Consider the following 24893-nt stretch of genomic DNA (forward strand, 5'->3'; position numbering starts at 1 on the left):
CTGTTGTGTTAGTGTCTTGTCTTATCCTGTCAATTCCAGCTGTTTTGGTCTTATTCGGATTAATCAAAGTTCAAAAGTGAAGCAGTTTATCTTGGTGAAACCTTACAAGTTATTAGTTTTATAAATATAATGATTACTTCTAAAGAAATACTTTAAAAACAATGAATTCCTCAAGTCTAGTGACGAAAACGGCAGACGATCTACATTGCTCCAAAGATGCCTTGACCGATAAGTTTGGATTGTTCCTTCAGATCCTTCTAGCATGTTTGGCATTTACTTGCCTAATTGGTAAGTCTTAATTCTTAAGTTTTCATTTATAACAGCATCATTCTATTCTATGCGATATTTAATTATTTACATCCAAAAATGATAAAACATTCTAAGCTTCTTTAAAAAATGATGAACTTTTCTTATCCAAAGTGATGTAAGTAATCAGAAATGTCTTACCTTACAAGTCTTAATAAAACGGATGATATTGTGCAAGTAATGACATAATTAATTAGATAAACTGCAGGTGAAAGGCAGATATTGCAACATTAAATGTATTTTGGTTTGTTTTTTATTGGAAGATTAGCAAAAAATAATTCAAATTAAAGTTAAATCACAAGTAAAATATTGTTCAATTTAATACTTGATAAGGTCACTACATCCTTAGGAATTACAGAGAAGGAAGTTTTGAAAAAATACCTACCCTTCTTCTTCGTCAACCATTTTCTATCCATTTCTGAATGTAGGTCTCTCTTAACTGCTTCCATTTTTCTCTATTTACCCATCTCTTTTGATGTCCTCCCTAGCTTCTTATCATCCTCCTTGGTTTCCGTTCTCGGATACTGTGTCCAGTGTCCACCTTTCTTCGTTATATCTTACTATGTGACTAGCCCAAAGCGATTTCATTTTTTTAATTACTTCCAAGATATCTGCTATTTTCATTCTACATCTTATCTATGTGTTTCTGATCTTGTCTCTTAGTGATATTTTTTCATGGTTTGTTCCATTACCCTTTTTTAGCAGAGTGTTTAGCAGAATTTCTGGTAGGTAAGGACTACAATCTCCAAACCATAGGTAGAAATTGGTAGTATCCATGTGTTACATCTTTTTCTTGAAGTTTATAGAAATGGAGGTATTTTTCAATAATATATTTAGCTTTCCGAAAGTGACAGATGTCATTTGTATTCTTCTCAATTTCAGCATCTTTTGGTTTTCCCTGTTTGATGACATGGCTCAGATATACCTACATAATGTTCAACATTTTCTATGGTATGATCTTGTATTGTTATATTTGTCTGGTCCTGGCTCATTATTTTTGTTTTAATGTAGTTCATTTTTAAGCCTACCGCTCCAGAAACTTCATTTAATTGTTGTAACATTTCATTTAGTTTTTGGATATCATCTGCTATTAAAACTATGCAAATCTTTTAAAAAGTTTTAAGTATGATTTGTTGATGTGCATACATTTGTTGTTCCATTCTAATTTCGTAAAAAGTCTTCTAGTGCAAGGATGATGTTTGGGAGAAAATTATGTTCCCTTGCCTCACTCCCCATTGTAGTTTTATGAGATTCATTTTTGTTTTTAGTCCAGATTTATTTCATGGCATTTTAGTATATTATGTTTTTAATTACATTAGTGTATCTTGGATTTATACATGCATGTTCTAGAGATTCAAGCACAGCCCATAGTTCGGTGGAGGTGAATGCTTTTTGAAAATCCACAAGAGCCATATGAATTGGAGCATTATACTCAGTACATTTTTATATTAAATTTCTTACAGTGTACAAGTGGTCTATAGTCTATGGTATTAAAATGTTTTCTGAATGCAGGCTGCTTGACAGATTTGTAGAAGTTGAGCTTATTTGTTAGGCAGTTCGGCAGTTGGTTATGCTTTTGGTTAGTAATTTATAGATATGTGATAGTAAGGATATTAGTCAGTAATTCTCAGTGTTCATTTTGCCTCCTGCCTTGAATAGTAGAATTACTTAAGAATTGTACGATTCTTGAGGAACTTTTCCTTATTTCAGTCTGTTATGTCCAGTATTGTGCTTCATAAACTGTATTAGTTATAGTTCATTCAAATTGTTAGGTCATCCCTTATGCTTTTATAGTATAGTCACTATATTATTTTAACCATATGTACCTAGGAAACAACTAGGTAACCATATGTACACCTACACCCTTGAAAAAATTTAAAATAAGTTTCGCTGGATTTGTGCTTATGAATTAAATTAAACTTACAGAACATCTCTTTGGTGGAACTAAGGTCAAGCTAAATATCAGTTCCTTAGAAAAGTACAGAACTAAATGTGATCTAGTTTTTTCTATAAGCTACTTGACCATACCACTGATTGTTTTGATTTATTAAGTCTTACCGACTTTTGATAGCAATTTCTCTTCTATTAACAGAATTTCAGACACCTGAAAATTACTTTCATCAATCTTATGATCTGGTGGATATAAAATACAGTCGGAAAAATGAAAGAATACCCATGAACGAACATATAAAACACGCTGTATTTTCCTGTCACCGTGTCACAAAGAAAATTTCCCAGCGCAAGTACATGTAATAATAATTATTACATGTACTTGCGCTGGCCAATTTTTTGTATGGCACGGTGACAGGAAAATACAGCGTGTTTTATATGTTCGTTCACGGGTATTCTTTCATTTTTCCTACTGTATGTAAGTTTTAAGCACTCTTGTATGTTGTTAGGTATCAAGGATGAATGACCCTTAACTTGGAGTATTCATTTCATTTTAATAAGATTTGATCTATTTTGATTTAATCATTTATTTAATATTAAGTATTCAATCATAATTTAATATCTAGTTTTTAGTAATTTTTTTTGGGATGGGATATTCTATTCTACTTAGGATATTTTATTATTGTTAAAACTAAAATTTTAAAATCAATTAAATTAAAATTAAAATTGCTAAAATAATTTTGTGTTTAATATACATTAACTTTTACCTAAATATAGCAGTATTATCATACTGAAATAAAGTGAGCTAAACATAAAAAAGTTTAGTGCAAAAATGCGTGTATCATTTTGAATGCTATCAATAAATAGAATTTAAAATGATAACAGTAAGATTAATTAAATATGATTAAACAAATAAATTATTTGGTTGTTATATTTTTGATATATTATTTATTATTTAAATATTCTTAAGATTATTTGCATTATTAAGGTTTAAGGAAATATTGTGGTTAAAATGACTGATTAAAATGTTGTGAGTTCTTATTTTAAGAAGAAACATGAATCATTTGCAAATAAAGACAAAATTTGTGTAATAGTCCAGTAATCAGAGACAAAAATGATACTGAACCTCTAAAAATCGTATGAACAAGCTGAATTTTCCTGGGAATGTCAATTTTGGGAGCCCAAAAAAAGCAACTACTCCCTGGGCTTCCCCCTAAACCTCCACGTTAGGAGGGGGAGCAATAAATAAATCGTCAGTTTGTAAGAAAGATTTCAACACTCCCTATCTCGGAAAGGAAGCATTTGCGGACATACATTTATAAAGCAAACTGTCATTATTTTTACATGCAGAATTACACCTTAAAGTTTGCCATACTTATTTAAAAAAACACCCTGTATTGACGAAAAACCAGGCTAGTTGTTAAAGTACCTAACTTTTTGAAGTTATACTTCTTTAGGCGCGATTGACATTGAGGGTGAATTTATATTGATCTGCGCGCATGCGCACACCGACAGTATAGTATTAGTCGTTATACGGGATCTGATTGGGTGTTGAAATGATCTGTCAATAATAAATAATTGTTCAATATGAAGGTAAACAAATGTATAATATATTAGTTTTATTGTTGTGAGGACAGAAACAAAAAAGTTTATAATTGTAGTGACTTTTAAATAGTTTTCAAAGCAATAGGTACGTAATAATTGTAAATGTATCATAGGTACCTACCTATTTGAACCTACCAAAATACATAGTATGTAATACTTTTATTTACATAATTTGATTACCATCAAAATTTCTATCAATATTCACCTAATATATTGTTCTCTTACTCTATGTTTTGTTGTATTTTTTCAATTCTAAATCATTTCAATTCAAAATCAAAATAATTTGATTATTCAAAAATGTCAAAAGTTTAATCCGTTTAGTTAGTCGATCTTTGCACATAGTGACACATTGTCTCCGTGGCAAAACGTTTAATGCGAATGAATCCCAATACAACGCCAATACCAACCGCGTTGATAAGTTGGTTCGAATCCCAATAGAAACTTTTATTTTTTTATTTTTTTATACATTTTATGATTGTAAGTATATTTATTATATAATTTTATTTTCAGAAAATACGTATTTAGTTAAAAATTTTTCCGACAATTAATGTTCAGAAATCATTTGTGGCATTTTTAACGTGTTTGTGTGTGTTTTATTCTTTTATTATTTTAATTTTTGGCACTGTTTTAATAAAAATGTTTGAGAAGTAGTAAGTATAAATTAGTTTAATATTTAAATAAAATATAAATAAAAAGTATATTAATTTCGTTTATAATCATATAATCATATACATAATAGAAGTATAACTTCTTACGTGCGTACAAAGTACACACACATTCTTTTTTTATTATCCAACATAAGCGAATGAATCAAAAAACAGAATGTTAAGAAAACATGAGGCTATAGTTGGGTTTTAATTTCAGTATTTTATAAATGCTCGAATATTCCACAGTGTCACGCGAACTTTGAGAAAAAATCACAGTTTGATTAGTACACCCGGTATACAATGACAATTTACCTGTCTAGTAAAAATATTATTACAGCGATATTGTTAAAGAATAAGGCTATAACATATTAAAAAATGAGTTAAATTGGACAACAGGTTTAGAAATATTGAGACATCAAAAATTACCCGTTTTAAAGGTGGTGCGTAAATTTCTTGGAGAAGTGTACAATATTGCAGATGAAAGCTGCTCTCTTCGCCTTTAAAACGCATTTTGATTTTTGTCGATAGATCACTCTAATCAAAAGATATCGAATTTTTTACTGTCGCGTCGAGTTGATACAAATTCTATACATTAATTTCGCGCGTTTAACAGACATTCAAAATCGCCGGTCGCTTCAAGCGTTTTTTCTTAGAGAACAGTTCATTCTACGCAAAAAGTGCTAATAAACATTTTTCTTCAAAATTATCTCAGATACATTAATTTCTTGTTTAAAACATTTTTTACAGTGTACAGTTTCCTAGTAAATCGACGTTTTCCGTTTTATTCCCTACGAGGGAGGTTTTTAGGGGAAGCCCGGGGGTAGGAGGGGCAAATTTTTTGCATCTTTTTGAGATCCCAAAACTGTAGCCCAAGAGCCCGTGGCCGCTAGGCATTCCATATTTAATAAAAGCTGAAAGTTTCTCTGCGCATGTCCCCAACACAGGTAAAAACGATCAGCGAGTACGAACTTTGGATTGTGGTTACTTGAGCATGTAACAGGTAGCAAAGGTGTGTAAAATATATTAGTTTACTTAAAGTATAAAAGCTGAATTTTATATAAAATATGTTACTTGGACTACTATCAAAAAATAATATCTCAGTATCCGGACAGTTTTATTGGTTTCTTCACCTTGCCGGGCGCATTGAAAGTCTACTGTAGGTACGAGCGCGAGACAATATGTACCCGAGTGTATACGAACAAGTGAGATCGTGAGTTCTGTCTACTGCGATCTTTTACTGCGCATTATTAGTCGTATTATTTATATTTATATTACCAGAGAACGGCAGTTCTCGACAGTGGCGCACACCTACACCCCCTACACGCGACTCTATATCTATACTAAATTTTCGATTTTCTAAATCTGACTGAATTGAAAATTGGGCCAACTCCGATCTTAAAGTTCAGGAAAAGACTTACCCATTCATATGTCAACCATCCATTTTGGACCAAGGATGTGGATTTTATGGCCCTTTCTATTTAGGGTCTGTTTTTCGTTCTCGTCCCAAAAACTTCAAAAATTTAAGTCCGACCTTTGCGGCTTCTAATAGTACTGATAATTACCTTATCAACGCATGTCTAATTTTCGGTAATATCATTCAAAAGTTACCGAGCTCAGAAGTATGACTCAATTTTTATTTAAAAGGAAAAATGTTTGTGAATATGTATGTATGTCTGTTTAAAAGTTAAACCGATTTGAATTTTTTTTTCTGTGTTTGAAGAGGGGGGTCTGGGCCGATTCAGAACCGGTGTAGTTTGTGACTTTTGACCACCCATAAGCCAGCTAGAGGACTTAATAGGTACAAAACGGCATATTTTTTGGGGGTATATATCTTCGGATCAAGAAGAGACAGGAGAACCACAAATACACCAAATCAATAGTGTTGAGTTAAGCTTTCAAATGGTGTCTAAGCTGTCAGGATCAGACATACACACGAAAAACTGAAATACTATACTTTGAAAATTTTGGTTTTTCGACAATTACTGAAAATTTCAACCTACGAATTGCGCCAATAACTGAGCGTTTGTAGAAGAACTCCAGACGAATCTAACGGTGTATACGTCATATCCGGGAAAATTCGAATTTTTAAGTTATAGGCTTCATAAGTATGATCAAATCTATTTCCTACGGGAAAAACGGTTTCTCAAGCTCAATAATTCCTGTAATAGCTTCAGTTATCATACTTGACCTTAGATCCATCAGATACTACTGGTAAATACGTTTCAAACTCGTTTACTGATCAAAATCGGTTAAGCCTTTTAGAAGTTATTAAGCTGCAAAAGTATAATCCAATTAACGATTATTTCCGAAATGGTTTATGTAGTTGTAGTGATTACGACGCTAAATTTGATCTGGCAACGGGCAATCCGACTTCATTTACCGGTCATCTCAATATTTTTTTTCAATCTATTTCGAATAGAAAAAAATCTAGTGTACATTCGATGGACACTAGATCATTTGGGAGATAATGCAACAAAGGTGACCATTTATAAAGCTTAACGAGGAATAGAAGAACATTGCATTCAACTTCATACATTTAATTTATAAATTACTTTGAAAAACTCCTGATACAAGAATAAAAAACCGCTAAACGCCTTAAAAATGAGTGGCGCATACAATATTCCATCTACAAAAGATCTGATATGAATATTACGTGGCGCGAAAATGTATTGTCATTTTGATGTAAAACAAAATTCTAGTTTTATTTTAAAAGATTTTTCCATAATATTTGCTAAATTTGCAGTAAACGCGCCACAAAATAGTTTCAAAATTCAAACTGTATCAAAGTTACTCTTTTGTGGCGCGTTTACTTCAAATTTAGCAAATATTATGGAAAAATCTTTTAAAATAAAACTAGAATTTTGTTTTACATCAAAATGAAAATACATTTTCGCGCCACGTAATATTTATATCAGATCTTTTGTAGCTGGAATATTGTATGCGCCACTCATTTTTAAGGCGTTTAGCGGTTTTTTATTATACAAATACTTTAGACTGTCTATAGTATTTGGTGTATATGAATATGGTTTCCAATTTTCCGATACGGTCCTGGATATTTACGATTTTCTTTTCATATTTTTGCTAGATCCGCGAATAGAGGATATTTTCTTCAATTTAATTGATCTAATTTACCGTTTTCTGCAAAAAATATTGCTAAGATGGTATACGTTTCGCTTTTAAATAATTCATTACAAATAAAATATTTAAATTGATACAATCGACCAGGTAATTTCAACATTTAGACCACGTAACCTACTAATTTCTCTTTTTTACAGTAACTATTTCGATTCAAATACATAAAACCTTAAACAATGTTGTACATAAGAACTTATAAATATTTATGTAAACTAATTACGCGATAATGAAATAGAATAAGTGATAATGTTAATTACTATGAAATCTAAATTTAAAACTAGAATTCTAATAACTGCCTTGAATATTATAAACAAATAATGCTTGTTGCGGATATTATTTACAAATTTGTTTCTTTGATTGTGTTATTTAACCTTTAATAAAAAACTTAGATACGTAATGTCAATATGCAACAAGGAGAATTTTTTTTAATATAAAATAGCCCGATTTAGTTATTAGTTCAATATTTTTTTTCTGTGGCATGAACATATTGTTGGACTTATATTAGATAAGTCCATATTTTTAGTCCATATTTTTCACAGAAACTGTTTGTTTTGTTTAGTAGTAGTTTGAGTTGTTCAGCAGAGTTTGCCGTAATCACAGTGTCATCTGCATATCTTATGTTGTTAATAGTTCTTCCGTTAATTATTATTCCTTCACTTTGAGATAGTAATGATTGCTAACAAATAATGAAATTGGTCATCCAAAGTCATGCGTCTTAACTGGTGAAATTTGATGAATTTGACTATTAGCGGCGCATAATAAACTGTTTCTTTGTTGTTCACTTTACACTATAACAATACAATATTATATTTTGGCTTATACTATATTGATATTAAAAATGGTTTCTATATACTCATGGATACCCGTGGTTTATCCGCTCGCGGATGAACCATGGATACCCGTGGTTTATCCGCTCGCGGATGAACCGGAGTTGACTATATTGTAAAATACTAATTTTTTTAGCTAAAAGATTCTGTGAACCAAGATTAGAAAGAAGATCGTGGTTGATATGGTTTTACGATACTTCTAAACAGGGAATGGGCTCGATGGCTATCCACTTAGCAAATGTTTGGCTAGCGGGGCAATACAAAGGGGACCCTTGTACTTGGTAAGTATTGTTTTACAGTTTTCGTTGTTTCCTCTGTTTTACTGTTTTTGCAAAAAACGTTTTGGTCATTTGATTCATCCCCTGAGCACAGATAGTCTTGATTTTATTTACGGGTCTCCAACTTCTTGAAAATTTCAAAATCTTGTCTTGATTTCAAGACAAGATCAAGACAAGAAGTAATTTTAGATTTCAAGACAAGACAAGAAGTTTTATGTCAATACCAAGATTTCTTGTTAAGAAAACAAGAAATCTCGAAATATCTCGACTAATATTGAAAACTTTAAAACGTATTTATTTGTGAAACAGATAACATTATTTTAACATAACATAATATATTTTAATTTATTGAACACTTTATTTTATTTTATCTCTCGCAGATTGAAAATATTTCCAGTTTGTCTAAAAGTAAGTTTACCTCAATTGCCACCAGTTGGAGTGTGCAATATTTTTCCCCTTCGAGTATTGAAGAAAGTGTTTTAAAGCTTCTCATATACTGACAAAATTTACAAATCAGAACCCATTCTTTATCTAATATTTTGTAATTACATATTTAGATTTTCGATGTCGCAAAATGTAGTTAAAGCATTTTTTACACTTAAACCCCATGTTAGCATCTCAAAATTTGTATGGCATTTTGTAGGCGCATCTAATTTTGGCATAGTCATCTCACAATAATTTATGGCCTCGCAAGCACTGTTAAGTTTAAGTTGCATTTGCCCTGAGTGTTGGATCTTTTTTGAAGAGGTATTTAATTTTACTTACAGAAGAATTGAAATCTAGAGCAGTATCATTTCTATCATTTTATACTTCGATCTCATCCTCCAAATAATCAAAATCCTTTTCGATGTCTAACTGTTTCGATTTGGTTCAATAATTTTTATGAAATCCTGGACAGATAAGTTTAGAATAGGTATGTGCGAACCATACAAAATGCTTATATTAAGCATGCAAGCACACATCAATTTTTCGTTAGTCAGGAAACAAATGCAGTTCGGGGACTCCCCCAGTGACAGTCGAGGCCGTGTCAGCACGCAACGCAATAAAAAGGTCGCCCGGGAAACACCGGATCGGGTAATCAAGAAATTTCAAGATCTTGGAATTTCTTGAATCAAGACAAGATACAAGATGTCAAGACAAGATTTTTTTTTAAATTTCTTGAATTTTTCTCAAGACAAGACAAGAAGTTGTTGTCAAGACAAAAATTCTTGATAAGACAATCACAATGTAATTTAAGTCGTCCGATTATAACATCCTAAATAATGTCAAAGTTATAATTGTTTAATTGTTTAATTTAATAAAGTGATAACTGCCTTTTGTACCATTTTTAAAATGTGTTTTTATATGTGTTTGGTAAATGATCGACATGTTTGCCCGATGTAAGCATTCACGTAATCTTTACAAAAAGAGACTGCATTCAGATCATTTTGTATAAATGTGATACCTTATTTTTATAGTCCGTGTAAATACTATTGTTTTGTTTTATAATTCACACTTTTGTCAAGTTATTTTTTTAAAGTAGGTATAACTTTTTTTAGGTATTTAATAAACTTTCTCTTAGATTCATCCTTGGGTCTGTTAATTATATTTATCGGAATTAGACTTAGCCAGTACTTATCTAGGAGAAAAGGATGGGAATCCATCAATTTTGGCGAATATGGTAAGTTTATCGTTGTATATAACTTTAACACAAAGTGCAGGGTCCGAATGCAAATGGTTCGGAAACTATTATATCATGCTATTTATCGAATACTCTATTGAATGGTAATAAATCACAGTTTTAATGAAACATTTTTTCGTTTAGATTTATGTGCTTTTTTTATATTACAATTTTGTCCATCTGCTTTAGAGTTTTCCATCTGGTTTCCATTCCTTTGCAATCATTTATTACAACAAAGCTTCTTCAGTTCCTGTTTTTCCTTGGGTTACTGTTTCCCATAAAAAAATTTCTTCTTTAATTGATCGTAACAGCTTTTCTTATTATATTCCTCAAAAACTTCTTCCATTTCTTGTATAGCCGTTAGTATGTAATCCATACTTCTTGTTTCATTTCTAGCATAATATCTAACTCTTGTTTTGCTGCATTGAAAATACGATTCCTTCTTCCTGCTGTAACTCCTGTAGACATTAATTAAAAAGTTGTAAAAAACCTCGTAAGAGTCAGGGCCCAGCATTCCCGCTTGATCTATTTTCCCTACCCGTGCTCCAGTCTTGAATTTTTCACAAACTTTTCCTTTTTTATCTTAAATATCTTAACTATTTTGCACACTTTGGCAAAGTTGCAAAAATGTTAAACATGATTTCTTTTGTAGCATAAATATAGCGTTTACCAGTTCATTCTCTGTCTCAGACTCAGTTTCTGGATGGTATTGTTTTCTTGAATTATTTTTCATTGCAAACCGCAATTTCCGTGGTTTTTACAGAAGAAAAACAAAACAATCCTGTACTGGACTTTACCAATGTTGCCATTCATCTCAATGCAAACCTAAAAAATCTATATTATCTGATATATTATAATGTTGTAATTGACAAATTTGTCTTTTAGGTAAACCGCCATCTGCGAATGCATGGATGATACAATGCTGCCTTTATGTATGTCTTATGCTAATAGTAAAAGGATCAATAACATTATTTATGCAATTAAACTTTTGGCAGAATGTGAAAGACTTTATCATGTCGCCTATACCTAACGCTAAGGTAGAGGTTGCTTTTGTGATGTTGATTATACCGTTTTTTGTGAATGTAAGTATAACTTGTATATGTATATGCTTTGAGAAAATTGATCTAAGATTAATATTAAGTCAACAGTTGCGGAGGATTCTTGCCCAGCGTATGTTAATTAGAAATCTGGCTAAGAATCTTGTCTTTATCCCTGTAAGGGCCGATTTCTCATAACCAAGTTAATCTGCAATTCAGTTGACTGAGGTTCATCCTTGAATTTCGATTATATTAGGAAATACATTTCTCATTGACAGTTTACGTTTTATTAACGTTTGTTGGCAATGTCAAAATCCCTAGATTCCAGTAGCTTTCGAGAAATGCCAATAGATGGCAAAAGGTAAAACTATCGCCATTTTGTATGGACTTTTTTATGCTGTCTCTGAATAACGGTAAATTTAGTTATTTATATTTTAACATAAAGGCAGATGACACAGCAGTGATGTCAGTACATCAGGAACCACGGACAGCTTCTCAACTTCTGCAAACCAGCCTCAACAAAATGCAAACTTGGCTAAAACGGTGGCGTTTTCAAACAAATGAAACAAAGTCGGTTCATATTACAACAACCACCAACTAAAACAGCAAGCAACAGTCAAATACCTGGAATGCACCTAGACCAAAGATTAAAACTGGAGAACACACATTTTTATGAAGCGTAAACAACTTGGTCTCAAATTACACAATCTATACTGGCTGATTGGTCACAAATCATCACTTTCAATGAAAAATATAGTACTTGTCTACAACCATTTTGAAGCCAATATGGAGTTACGGGATCCGACTTCGGGGTACTGCATCAAACTCCAATATCGAAATCTTAGAGATGTTCCAGTCGAAGGTTCTTCTAATAATCACAAATGCCCTATGGTATATTGCAAATAATATTATTAGACGCGAACTAGAAATTGCAACAGTATTCGCACAGAAATACGAAGACAGACTGACACAACATCCAAATGTACTAGCCAAAAACATGATGAGACATCCAATCAGACGAAGACAGACGAAATACACCTAGTGATTTACCATCGCGATTTTAGTTATAGGTATGTGCCGTAATTCTCAGAGACAAACAATTTTATAGCTATGTAAAATATTTGAAAAAAAAATTATTAAAGAATCATTTTCTCCAAGTCACCTACACTAGTGGTCACAACATTTACTCATTGTAACTTGTCAAAAAAATATTCGAACAGTCATTTTAATAATTATTATTAAATCTAACATAAATACAAATAATGTTATCGTAATGCTTAGATATCTATTTAAGGGGATGGGTACGAATTTTCGGCTTCAACGCTATTTAAATGGGATTCATTTTTTTCGAATCCTGAGAAAACTAGTAAGTATTTTTGAGAAATTTAAACGCAGAGTGAAAGATTACATTTTTACCGAGGTCCGAAAGTCCCTGAAAACTTCTATAATGTTTATGTTAATATGTTACAGGGATGAAAAACTAAGTGAAAATTGAGTGTGATTTTTAATTTTAAATATCTCATTCAAAAGAAACTTTTTATTCATTCTAAGGGACTTTAGGCCCTCGGTAATAAAGTAATCTTTCATTCTACGTTTAAATTTTTCAAAAATACTTATTAGTTTTTTCAGGATTTGAAAAAAAAATTACATTTCAAATACATTGAATATTTTGACAGGCGTCAAAATGTTCCTTTCCTCTTAACGAATGATAACAAATTGATTTTGACATATTTTATGACAGCAGTTCATGCCAAATTGCAATAATACTACGCATGCGTAATCTCTGAAATCATCTGAACTGGATTCATGATTGCTCGAACTTCAGCGTTCAGAGTGACCTCAGTTTAAACCACAAAAATCGTTTGAACGGGAATTGAGAAAGACGATTTTGACTTTGACTTTTTCACTAAAAGTTCAGGTTAAACTTCGAGTTGAACTCGATATGAGAAATCGGCCCTAAATCTGTCTTCACTCTACCACTATCTGATGATATAGGAAGTAGACAGATGTAGAGTGACCTTTTATATTTTTTTTATAGAGAAAAGACAAGTATTTATGCCTTCTTGGTTGTTTTATGTCGTCCACTATAAAGCAAGTTACTAAACCCTTTTTTTGCCATTAATATCCTGGCCCTTATTTCTGTTTAATCATTGTTTTCTGAAATCCAGATTTTCAGGTATTTGTATTTGTCAACCCTTTCTATCTAAGTTCTAAAATGGCTAATTTACATTGATTAATGGGATGTTAAATACTGACAACTGCTTATCTGTAAAGCGACTTCACGAATTTCTTAAACATTTATAGCAAACATTGATACCGTCACTTTTTGCGCATTCTGACCGAATTTAGTTTCTACTATGTATTCATTATATTATGGTATGAGTTCATTAACTTTAGTAAACGTATATTTATCTTCTAGATGTTAATGTTTTGGGTAACCGACAACTTCTTAATGTACAAAGACCCAGCGAAGAGGAGATATAGTGGTACCAGAGAAAGTCTTCTAAGGAGAATGCACGTGAAATACCGAACTCTTACGAGGAAACGTCGTGTCGATTCTGAAAGTGATGTTTTATTATCAGCTGACGATGAATTGTTGGACAACGAATCAGTGCCAATAACCAGGACTGTCGATACTTAAAAACTGATCAAGGTAAGTCAGTCTGCTTCCTCTTCATGTACCATGTCCTTTCAGAACGTTGGTTGCCATTATAGCTATCTCAATTTTATTCACTGCCACCCTAAATAGCATGCTTGTATCAACACCATACCAATCTCACAAGTTTTTCAACCATGAGGTTCTTCTTCATCGTGGATTGCGTTTGCCTGCTATTTTCCATTGCATAATATGTTGTAGCAACCTATATTTGGGACCTCTCATTAAATGTCCGAACTACTCCAGCTTTCTCTGCTTGATGCTTTTTATGATTTCAGTAGTCTTGCTGAGACGTTGTAATATTGTGGAGTTTCGTATCTTCTCCTCCCAAGAAACTTTTAAAATTCTTCTATAGCACCACATCTCGAAAGCTTCAAGGCGATTTAGATCGATTTTATTCACAGTCTTGACACCATAAAGTAAGACCGAGAACACATAGCAGCGAAGTAGGCGGATCCACAATGCCAATTTTAGGTCTGTGTTACATATAAGTCTGGATCCCGCGTACCAAAAAAAAGTTGATTAATAGCAAGCTGAAAATTTGTTAATAGCTTAACGGTATCTAGTCGGACAAACTTTGATGTACGGGAACACTGGAACAGGGGAAGTTTTAATTGTGGAACAGTTTAAAAATTTGGAACGTCAGATTACGAACACGTCCCATGTATTTTGTCGGACAGAACATCCAATTGATTTGTTACCCTTTCATTAAACTCTCATGCAAAAATCAGACTGCTATTACTAAGCAACATGATTCTTGTCATTTGACATGTTCTTCGTGTTCCACTCATTAAAATGCCAAGTTGGTGATAAACACCAGTCTGATTTTTGCATGGGAGTTTAATGAAATGATAACAAATCAATTGGAAATTCTGTCCGACAAAATACATGAAACATTTTTGTAGTCTGACGTTTGAAATTTTTAAACTGTTCCACAATTAAAACTTCCCCTGTTCCAGTGTTCCCATATATCAAAGTTTGTCCGACTAGACACCGTTAAGCAATTAACAAATTTTCAGCTTGCTATTAATCAACTTTTTTTTGGTACGCGGGATCCAGGTCTAATACACTCTGGACCAAAATTAACGGGCCACCTTAAAAATGGGTCATTTTTGATGTCTTATATCTCCTAAACCTGTTGTCCTATTTAAGTGATTTTTTTTATATGTTATAGCCTTATTCCTTAACAATATAGTTATAATAATATTGTTGCTAAACAGGTAAATTTTCATTGTATACCGGGTGTACGAATCAAACTGTGTTTTTTTCTGAAAGTTTGCATCACCCTGTGGAATATTATAGCATTTGTAGAATACTGAAATTAAAACCTAACTATAGCCTCATGCTTTCTCAACATTTTGTTGTTTCATTGATTCGCTTATGTTGGATAATAAAAAAGTTAGGTGCTTTAACAACTAGACATGTTTTTTATCAATACAGGGTGTTTTTAAAAAATGTTGGCAAAGTTTAAGGAGTAATTCTGCATGAAAAAATAATGACAGTTTGCTTTATAAACTTAGGTCCGCAAATGCTTCGTTTGCGAGATAGGGGGTGTTGAAATTTTTCTGACAAACTGACGATTTATTTATTGCTTTAAAACCAGTTAAGATATGCAAATGCAATGTGGTGGGTTTTATGACGTAGTTATTGCATATTTTTTGGCATACAATTAAGAATTTAATATTCACCATTGGCGCGCATACGGGTAATATGACCCATCAGATTACCCGTATGCACGCCAATGGTGAATATTAAATGCTTAATTGTATGCCAAAAAATTTGCAATAACTACGTATTAAAACCCACCAAATTGCATTTGCATATCTCAACTGGTTTTAAAGCAATAAATAAATCGTCAGTTTGTCAGAAAAATTTCAACACCCCTATCTCGGAAACAAAGCATTTGTGGACCTAAGTTTATTAAGCAAACTGTCATTATTTTTTCATGCAGAATAACCCCTTAAACTTTGCTAAAATTTCTTAAACCCTGTATTGATAAACAACATGTCTAGTTGTTAAAACACCTAACTTTTTTATTATCCAACATAAGCGAATCAATCAAACACCAAAATGTTGAGGAAGCATAAGGCTATAGTCAGGTTTTAATATCAGTATTCTACAAATGCTAGAATATTCCACAGGGTGATGCAAACTTTAAGAAAAAAACACAGTTTGATTCGTACACCCGGTATACAATGAAAATTTACCGGTTTGGCAACGATATTATTACAACGATATTGTCAAGGAATAAGGCTATAACATATTAAAAAAATCACCTAAATCGGACAACAGGTTTAGGAGATAAAAGACATCAAAAATGACCTATTTTTAAGGTGGCCGGTTAATTTTGGTCCAGAGTGTAGTACCTTGGACATTTTTATAAAAGTGACTTCGGTCTGCTCTATTCTGGATCTAATTTCACCGTGACTCTCTGCGTTACCATTTAACTGATAGCCAAGGTTAACAAGTTAATCAACTTGCTCAAGTTTGGTACTATTTACATATATAGAGGGTTTTATATTCTGCTGTTTACTTATTATGAGTATTTTGATCTACTACTTTGGGCGCCGGTCCGTACCCTTTATTGCATGGCATCCCTACTTTGAGTGTTACTCTACTCATTTTAAGTGTATTCTCGCGAGGATAATCAGGTGGCTTCCTCTTGCTTGCCTGATCGCAGTGTCAGGACCGTTTGTACCATTATGTGATATCCGCCCGTGAGTGTCTACTATCATAGTCGAGGAAATGAAGCTGAAAAAATGGCAAAACCTCGCAATTTTTTCGTCCAGCATCGATTTGTACAAAAATTTGGGATTAGGCTCATTTCACCCTCTAGTTCATTTTCTATATTGAGCCGTTGTACGCTTTTGGTTTTTTAGGGGTGAAAACTACCCCTAAAAAAAACTACTTGTAAAAAATTATAAAATAACCTTTTAAACTTTAATATTGTCAACATATGCTTCTTATTAGTTACGTAATGATTGTTTTATGCTTTAAAATATACTATCATAATATTTCAACCCTTAAAACCACCCTTGTTGGAGCTATATATAAAAAATTGACTTACCTATCCTAAAAGAATAATTTCGGCTTGCATCGATTTAGATAAAAATTTGGGATTAGGATCATCTCACCCTGTACTTCATATTCTATAACATGCTCAAGGGCGTTGATTATTTTTAGGGGTGTAACTACCCCTTATTGTCAAAAATTATATAAACATATTGTAACCTTTAATATGGGTAAAATTTGGTTTTGATTGGCTAAAAATAATGATTGTTTTATGCTTTAGGACATAATATCAAAATATTTCAACCCTTAAAAACCACCCTTAAGAACATTACAATTTTTTTAAGTAGATAATTTAACAGATCTATACAGAAAAAAAGGTAGTATTAAAGAATTACAAAAACATTTATTTAAACAAAAATATAAATTTACAAATATGTAGAAGTACAAAATACAAATAGTTTTTAAGTCATCTTCCAGTATACGAACCAGTTCTGTGGTATTATACATGCATTGAAAATGTTCCATAAGCGGACTATTCAAATATTTTGAAAAAAAAATCGTTTTATAAACATAGCTCCTTCATCTTTGGCGATAAAAAGTTTTTTCAAAAATGATTTTGTAAGAATTTTTGAAGAGCTATAAGACTGTGTAAATTAAATTCCGTTAGATCCCTTAGTTTTTAATTGGAGTGTGTTTAAAGGGCTCGAATAAGAGGGCGTTTGCTCGTAAATAGAGGTTTTAAACAGCTATATCTCGCTAACTGTTCACTCTAATGGAAATCTATGCACAGTATAATTTGAATAATTAAAATAGCTACAATTTAGTTATGTATCCCTTTTTTCATATCTCCACTATTTTCGGAGATATTTTGAAGTAAAAGGTGAAAAATACGAAATTGCAAAAAATCAATTTTTCTTTAAACTCCAATTTTTCTAAAATTAGGCCTCTTAAATAGGTCAAACTTCTTGTTTGTATTGAAAATACAAATATACAAGCAATTACGGAAAGGTGAAGACCAATTTTTAATTAGGAGGGTAGTTGGGGAGTTATTTTCACTGATTTTTTCGTAGAGAAAAGCAGGTATAGTACCCTCGGAGATCCGTGGAAAAAATTTACACCCAAAATAACAAAATTCAGTTTGGCAACACTGTGCGAATGTTGATAGTAGCATATCCTTTTTAAGATAAGCACAACTGTAATTTAGTCCAAACAAATTAATATATTTTTTTTGCCAACAAAAATGAGATTTTTCAACCAAATAATGTTTCAAATATGATGTGCAAAATAATTTTTAATTGGGTTCTGCTAATGGGCTTGCTTTTTTGTCATTAAAGTAAAAAAAAACTAAATTTTACTCATTAAATCAATGTTGTCCGGTTATCGTCTTAATTATTTTAACTGTACTAATATCCGTTGAGTATTTATGAATGATTAATAGGTCGTTAAAACATTTTATCTCTAGCGGCTTCTGGAGTATCTTAAAATATCGAATTTCATTGATAAAATGCGCATATTCCACCGATCTTCGCTTCGACAATACCGACATTTTTTTGATCATAAGTCGCTCTATTTTCATACTAGAATTTTTTTATTATTATTCTTGGAAAGGATTAATTGTATACTTGAAAAAATATTATTTAAGTTTTCCTCGAAAAATGCAAAGTTTTCCCGTTATTTGGCTTTGAATATTTCAAATTATGCATTTGACGAGGAAAGCTAACCTTTAACATGCCGTATCTCGGTTTTTATTGGTCTTGAAGATATTATAGAAAAGGAATTTAGTTTGTGTTACTAAAAGATACAGTTTTGTTATTTGAAGTTTTTTTGATTAAATGCGTATTTTTCGAGGAATTCTCAAAAAATCCTGTAAAAACGTCGATTTTTTCGACGAAAAACTGTTACTTTTAAGCGCGAATAACTCAAAAAATATTAGTTTTACGAAGAAAATGCAAAAAACATTTTTTTCTTAGAATCACTCTACATCGATTTATATGGTTAAAATGTAATAAAAAGTTCCCACCCCCGAGATGGGGTAGCAACCACCCCCAAGGTTTTAGCGTACAGCGGCATGATATAGAAAATGATCCTTGGACTATTTCCTACCTTCTGTGAAAATTTCAAGTAAATCCATGCTGGACGAAAAAATTGCGAGCCAAAATGCTTCATTTCCTCGACTATCAAGCCAACGGCAGAAATCATTCCGTCATAGCCTTGATTCAGTAATGACATAGCTGCTGCCCTATGCTTTGTCCTTAGTTGATCCACGGGTACTTATTTGGCAAGATCTTATTCACACCTATCTTCATATCCGAAGAACATTTCCCTATCAGCCAGTGGGACGCGCCGTGTCAGATTTGAGGACTCCCCTCCCGACCATCTTCTGCGAAGTCCAGAAGAGCTCCTACTTAATTCAGAACTCCTCCTCCACGTAAGCTGTAATTCGATGTAATTTATTGATTTTTTTTTTTGTATAATGCACGTCTCATTGTCAAATATAAAACATTCTATACAATAAATTTTCACAAAAATTTATAATTATCTTTACACTGTTACTATAAACTATTATTTCTTATTTTTTAGGAACTCTTACATTCCTCCAATAAAATAAGTGACAAAAGGTGTACCAAATATACTTCGACGCTAGTTTTAGATAGTACCTAGTCGTAGGATTTAAATTTTATAATATTTTATATACATACCAATAATTTATTGACTTGTAGAGACGTATAAAACCGTGCCTCAGTTTATTAGACTAGAAATATACATTCCTATAAGTGTATGTTAAGTTCACACTTAACAAACGAATTGTTAACTGTAACGAAAATTTTGATGTCTTCAATCGGCTGTAAACATTACCAGAACAACAGTTTTTAACTAAAACAATCATTCAACACAGTTACAGATAAGATGGAACAGGTAATCAGCGAACAGCATCTCCAAAACTGTTGTAAGGCTGTTGAAAAACTGTTACATTTAACATACAACTGCTAAGCAAACTTAGAGCAGTTTTGAGCTGTTTAAAAATTGGTAGCCCCTCAAAATGGTTCTATAGGTGTTCCATAATAAATTGTCTCACGATAATGAACGAATGACATGTCCAAAAATATTGTAGGACTGTTGAAAAACTGTTACAATTAACAGCCAACTTCCAAACAAACTTGGAGCAGTTTTGAATAGTTATAGAATTCGTAACTCTTCAAAACTGTTTTAGAGGTGTTCCACAACAAATTGTAACGCGATGATGAACAAATAACGTGTAAAAAACTGTTGTACGACTGTTGAAAAACTATCACATTCAACAGTAATTAACGAGAATGTCTACATAACAAATTCAGAACAATTGCCCAAAAAATTTGGAGTAGTTATTAACAGTTCGAAATTTCGTAACCCCACAAAACTTATCTAGAGGTATTCCTAACAAATTGTCACACTCAGTAGTCCTCATCGCGAATAAAGTAAAACTGGTAACCTGTACAAAATTGTTCTGAAGGTGAAACAGATAATGAACGAATAACATATCCAAAACTGTTGTAGGACTGTTGAAAAATTGTCACATTCAATAGAAATTATCGAGAAAAACCACATAACAAAGGTAGAACAATTGCAGAGAACGTGGAACAGATAATGAACGTAACATGTCCAAAACTGTTGTGGGACTGTTGAAAACCGGTCACATTCAACAAAAATTATCGAGAAAAATCTCAGAACAAAGCTGGAACAGTTGCAGACAAGGTGAAACATATAATGAACGGGCGACATGTCCAAAACTGTTGTAGGACTGTTGAAAAACTGTTACATTCAACAAAAATTATAGAAAAAAACCTCAGAACAAAGCTGGAACAGTTGCAGAGAAGGTGGAACAAATAATGAACGGGTAATATGTCCAAAACTGTTGTAGGACTGTTGAAAAACTGTTACATTTAACAGTAATGATCGAAAAAATTGCACAACAAAGCCGGAACAGTTGCAGGGAAGGTATAACAGGTAATGAATGACTAATGTGTCCAAAACTATTGTATGCTGTTGAAAAACTGTGACGTTCACAGTAATTATCAAGATCTAATATACACAACTATGGAGCAAATTTGGAACAGTTTTCAACAGTTAGAGAACTGGTAATGCTACAAACAAGTTCTAGAGGTGTTACATAACTGGAGTCGGTAGTGGACGGTGCTAGTAGTAGGTAGTAGGTGCAATGAGAAATTTTTTTGTAAATAATTGTCCCAAATTGTCACACTTAGTGTGAAGAGACTGAGAGAGTGTGAAGAGTAAAATCTACACTGCATTTGTCAAAAGAATTATTTTCATAGATGAAGAAAGCCTTTTTGGGCCAGTATTTAATAATGATATATTTACGTTTTTCGTCTCTACATGTCAGTGTTACAATGTAATGCAAGTCATTGTACCATAAAGTAGCTGGAAAGGGTTTTTTAAGATGAATATAGCAAGTGAAAGCAAATGGCAAATGATAAAAAAAATAAACTAAACTAGCACGTGGTGATTTCCATTTAATATCAATATTTGGTACATTCAAGATGAGTCAGTGGACAAGGTACCTTCTGGATCATTTTCCAGTATGGTGTCCATTGCTGACGTCAAAAGGGATAGAGATAGTGAACATGAGAGTGAGGTAGAGATAAAGAAGCAAACATAGAAAGAAAGAAACCCGATGATGGATCCTTCAACTGCTGTAGCTGAGGTTTATAAATAAATATCATTTGCACATGAATTGTGGTTGAGGGTCCTTTGCCGTATACTTTTAAACTAATTACATATCCGATTATATTAATTGTTAAACTTAATCCATTCCTAAATTATTCATAAACCCTTTGCAGCGAATATATGTGATATAAGAGATAAGATGTTTAGTTTATAGATTCAGAGATTAAAACATTGTGTTGGGTCCGTTTTTGTTGACTGATTTTGCCTAGAACAGATTCCGTTTATGGTGCCTTATTGATATTATTACGTATACAATTATTATGAGATTAAAGAATAGTCGCATAGAAAATTAAAAGCTGCAGCTCTGTCCAGGTGTTTGTTCTAGGATTTAGAAAGAAGCTAATATTTTTAAGTAGTTGTAAAATACTGCAAATGTATACCAAACAAGTTTGTGATGAGACAAATTTTTGTTAAGTGAAAAAATCATTTTGGTGGATGATAATAATTGATATTGCGTGATATTGAAGAAGACTTAAAGATATCAGAAAACAGAGTCTTTATTATTTTTCTTGAATATTTTTAAGCGATGATGCTATATTCAAACCATACTAATCCCTGTTTTTAAACCAGGAGGAGTAAACTCAAAACACACCCAATGATGTCACTAGAAAAATCACCAAATACATCTTCTTTTTTGGTTGATAACGTCGGCATTCGTCGGTAATCCATAAATATTATATTATACTAATTCGTCGCTAAAGAGTTCTAAAACAACTGTTTTTTGTTGTATAAAAACAGACTAAACATATAAAAATTAAAGGAATAACGCAGAAAACACAAAAAATCGCCGAACTTAATTAACCTATCAAATGTCAATAGTGTTGAAATTTCATAACAGTGGAGTCACAGCCACCTTTAAGTACTTTACAAGCCATGAAGGGAAAAAGGCAACGTCGCAATTGATGACGTCGGTAGTCTGACTTTCGGACTACCGCTTTCGAAACTATATTAAGCTATATTAATTAGAATCTTTTACAAAATCAAATTAAAAGTAATTCCTTGTAAGTGACGTTTATTATACAAAAAACAAACAATGACAAGAACATGTGTAAAATACTTTATTTTAAATAAATAATATCTTATTTTAAATTACAGTGGAACCTCGATAACTCGGATTAATCGGGACCGCGACCGATCCGGGTTATCGAAAATCCGAGATAGCCGGAGAATATGGTAAAAATTAATAAAATACGGTATACTTACAGATAAACTCCGTTGGAATTGAAATAACATGAAATATATTTATAAATATGCACAGTACCTACTCATTAAAATTACTAAAAAAACACCAAACCCAAACGTAAGCAAATGGAAGCGAACAATACAAGACACACAATACTAAAGACCATTGTTTATAAAAGAATTTTTTAAATAGTCTTTCCTAAACAATGCTGACAGTTTGAAATAAAAAGGAATATATACTACAGACAGCTGGCTGTTGTTTCTGCGGCGTGTGCTATGAGTCATTTTTAATATCGTATACATATTGTAGTTCAAATTACACACATAGGTACACATTATCTCTCAAATATTATATTACATACATTTTTATTGTTGAAAGGTTTGTCTGATAATTAACTATTTTGATTGGAAATAAGCCACAATTAAATTGAAAAATACAAAATATTGAAAATCAAAATGTTTATCTGATGAAAATCGGTCCGGGTTAGCCGGACTTCCGGGTTATCGGGGGCCGACTTATCGGGGTTCCACTGTATATACAAAATATCGCTAGAAATAACTATAAAACAATTGCTCACAATGTTTGATGTGCAGTGTTAGGGTTTAGAGTAGATAACTGATAACTTTCTTTTTTGTTATCGCCCTTATCGTTTTTTTTATACTTTTTTGAAGATTCAATACTTTGATGGCTGCTATTTTTGTACAATTATTTAAAACAATATTACATATAATTTTTATAACAGCACAATAAACTTTGAAGGCATTTTCCCCACATTCACACTAAAATTCAAAATTTAAGTGAAATCCTTCATGCTGTTGTAAACTTTTCATTACAAAAGATCATAATAACATCAGGTGACAATAATTATTTTGAAAAATAATTTTTTAAGATTGGGATTGTTATAAATAAATAAATAAATAAATTTTACTGAATCCGTTGCTAAGCACAAACCATCCCTTTGCAAATAATCATAGTAATCTGCTCCAATTGTCTCTCCTTTACCGCAAAAAAACAAGCTGTTTGAACTAGAATCATCTTAATAACATAACTTTTAAAGCTCTTTATAATTTGTAGCACGAAATATTGTAAAATTTTTCAGTTTCTCTGTAAATATGGTGAATATTGTATAGAAACAAATGAGAACTGACAGACTTAACCGGTTTACCATTAGGTGTTGCCAAGTTTCAAATTCATGGCTTGTTAAGTAAAGGTGGCTATGGTGGGGTAAACTTGCCTGAGATTGGACCAATTACAAACAAGCATCACGGCGCAGTAAATTTGAATTACTCCTTGTCTAAAAACAGGTTATAGTGTACTGACTTAAAATTTGCGAAAATAATCTAGAACATCTCAATCTCACAGTGATTTTTCTCTCTACGTTACATTTATTTATTTCCAGCGTATATATTTATCTTTGTAATAAGTTTGGTATTTTTAAAATTATTATTAGGTAACAATTTTTAAGGATTTCTGTGGTAAGTCCGCAGAAATGTATGATTAAGAAAAATTTAAACAAAGTTACCTATTTCGAAGGAATTACTTTTTGAGATTCAATTTTATATGTTAGTAGTTAAAAAATATTAAATTTATTACGTTCTTGTTCCATAGATAACGAATAAAGTTACCAATTTTTTTTATTCTGTGTATTTATTTATTATTTCCTTTCCCTAAAGTTTTATTCCCACTTTTCCTAAAATTTCTTACTTGCCATTCAGGATCAGATTATTCCAAATAAAAATTACCTGAAATATACAGGGTGGTTCATCTTATTCACCTCGGTGTCTGTACGGAAAACTACTTGACATTTTAAAAAAAATTTCTTCACAGAAATATACAGGGCCTTTAATACTACAATCTAAAAATAATATGAATTATACAGGGTGCTCCAAAAAAGAGTGGTATATCAAAGTTATACTTTTTCTTATGGAATGCCCT

At 32.0% G+C, this 24893-nt stretch overlaps 1 protein-coding gene across 1 annotated transcript; it reads left to right on the forward strand.

Moving 5' to 3' along the window:
• The first annotated feature begins 5 nt into the window (after positions 1-5).
• LOC114330669 (store-operated calcium entry regulator STIMATE) lies at positions 6-24595 on the forward strand. Its single transcript, XM_028280077.2, has 6 exons — positions 6-288; positions 8547-8691; positions 10227-10348; positions 11234-11430; positions 13805-14038; positions 19634-24595. Exons 1-5 carry the CDS (start codon positions 162-164, stop codon positions 14024-14026), a joined length of 813 nt encoding a protein of 270 aa, XP_028135878.2. The 5' UTR covers positions 6-161; the 3' UTR covers positions 14027-14038; positions 19634-24595.
• Positions 24596-24893: the final 298 nt, after the last annotated feature.

Source organism: Diabrotica virgifera, chromosome 6 (genome assembly GCF_917563875.1).
Source record: "Diabrotica virgifera virgifera chromosome 6, PGI_DIABVI_V3a".
In the NCBI taxonomy this organism is placed as follows: domain Eukaryota; kingdom Metazoa; phylum Arthropoda; class Insecta; order Coleoptera; family Chrysomelidae; genus Diabrotica; species Diabrotica virgifera.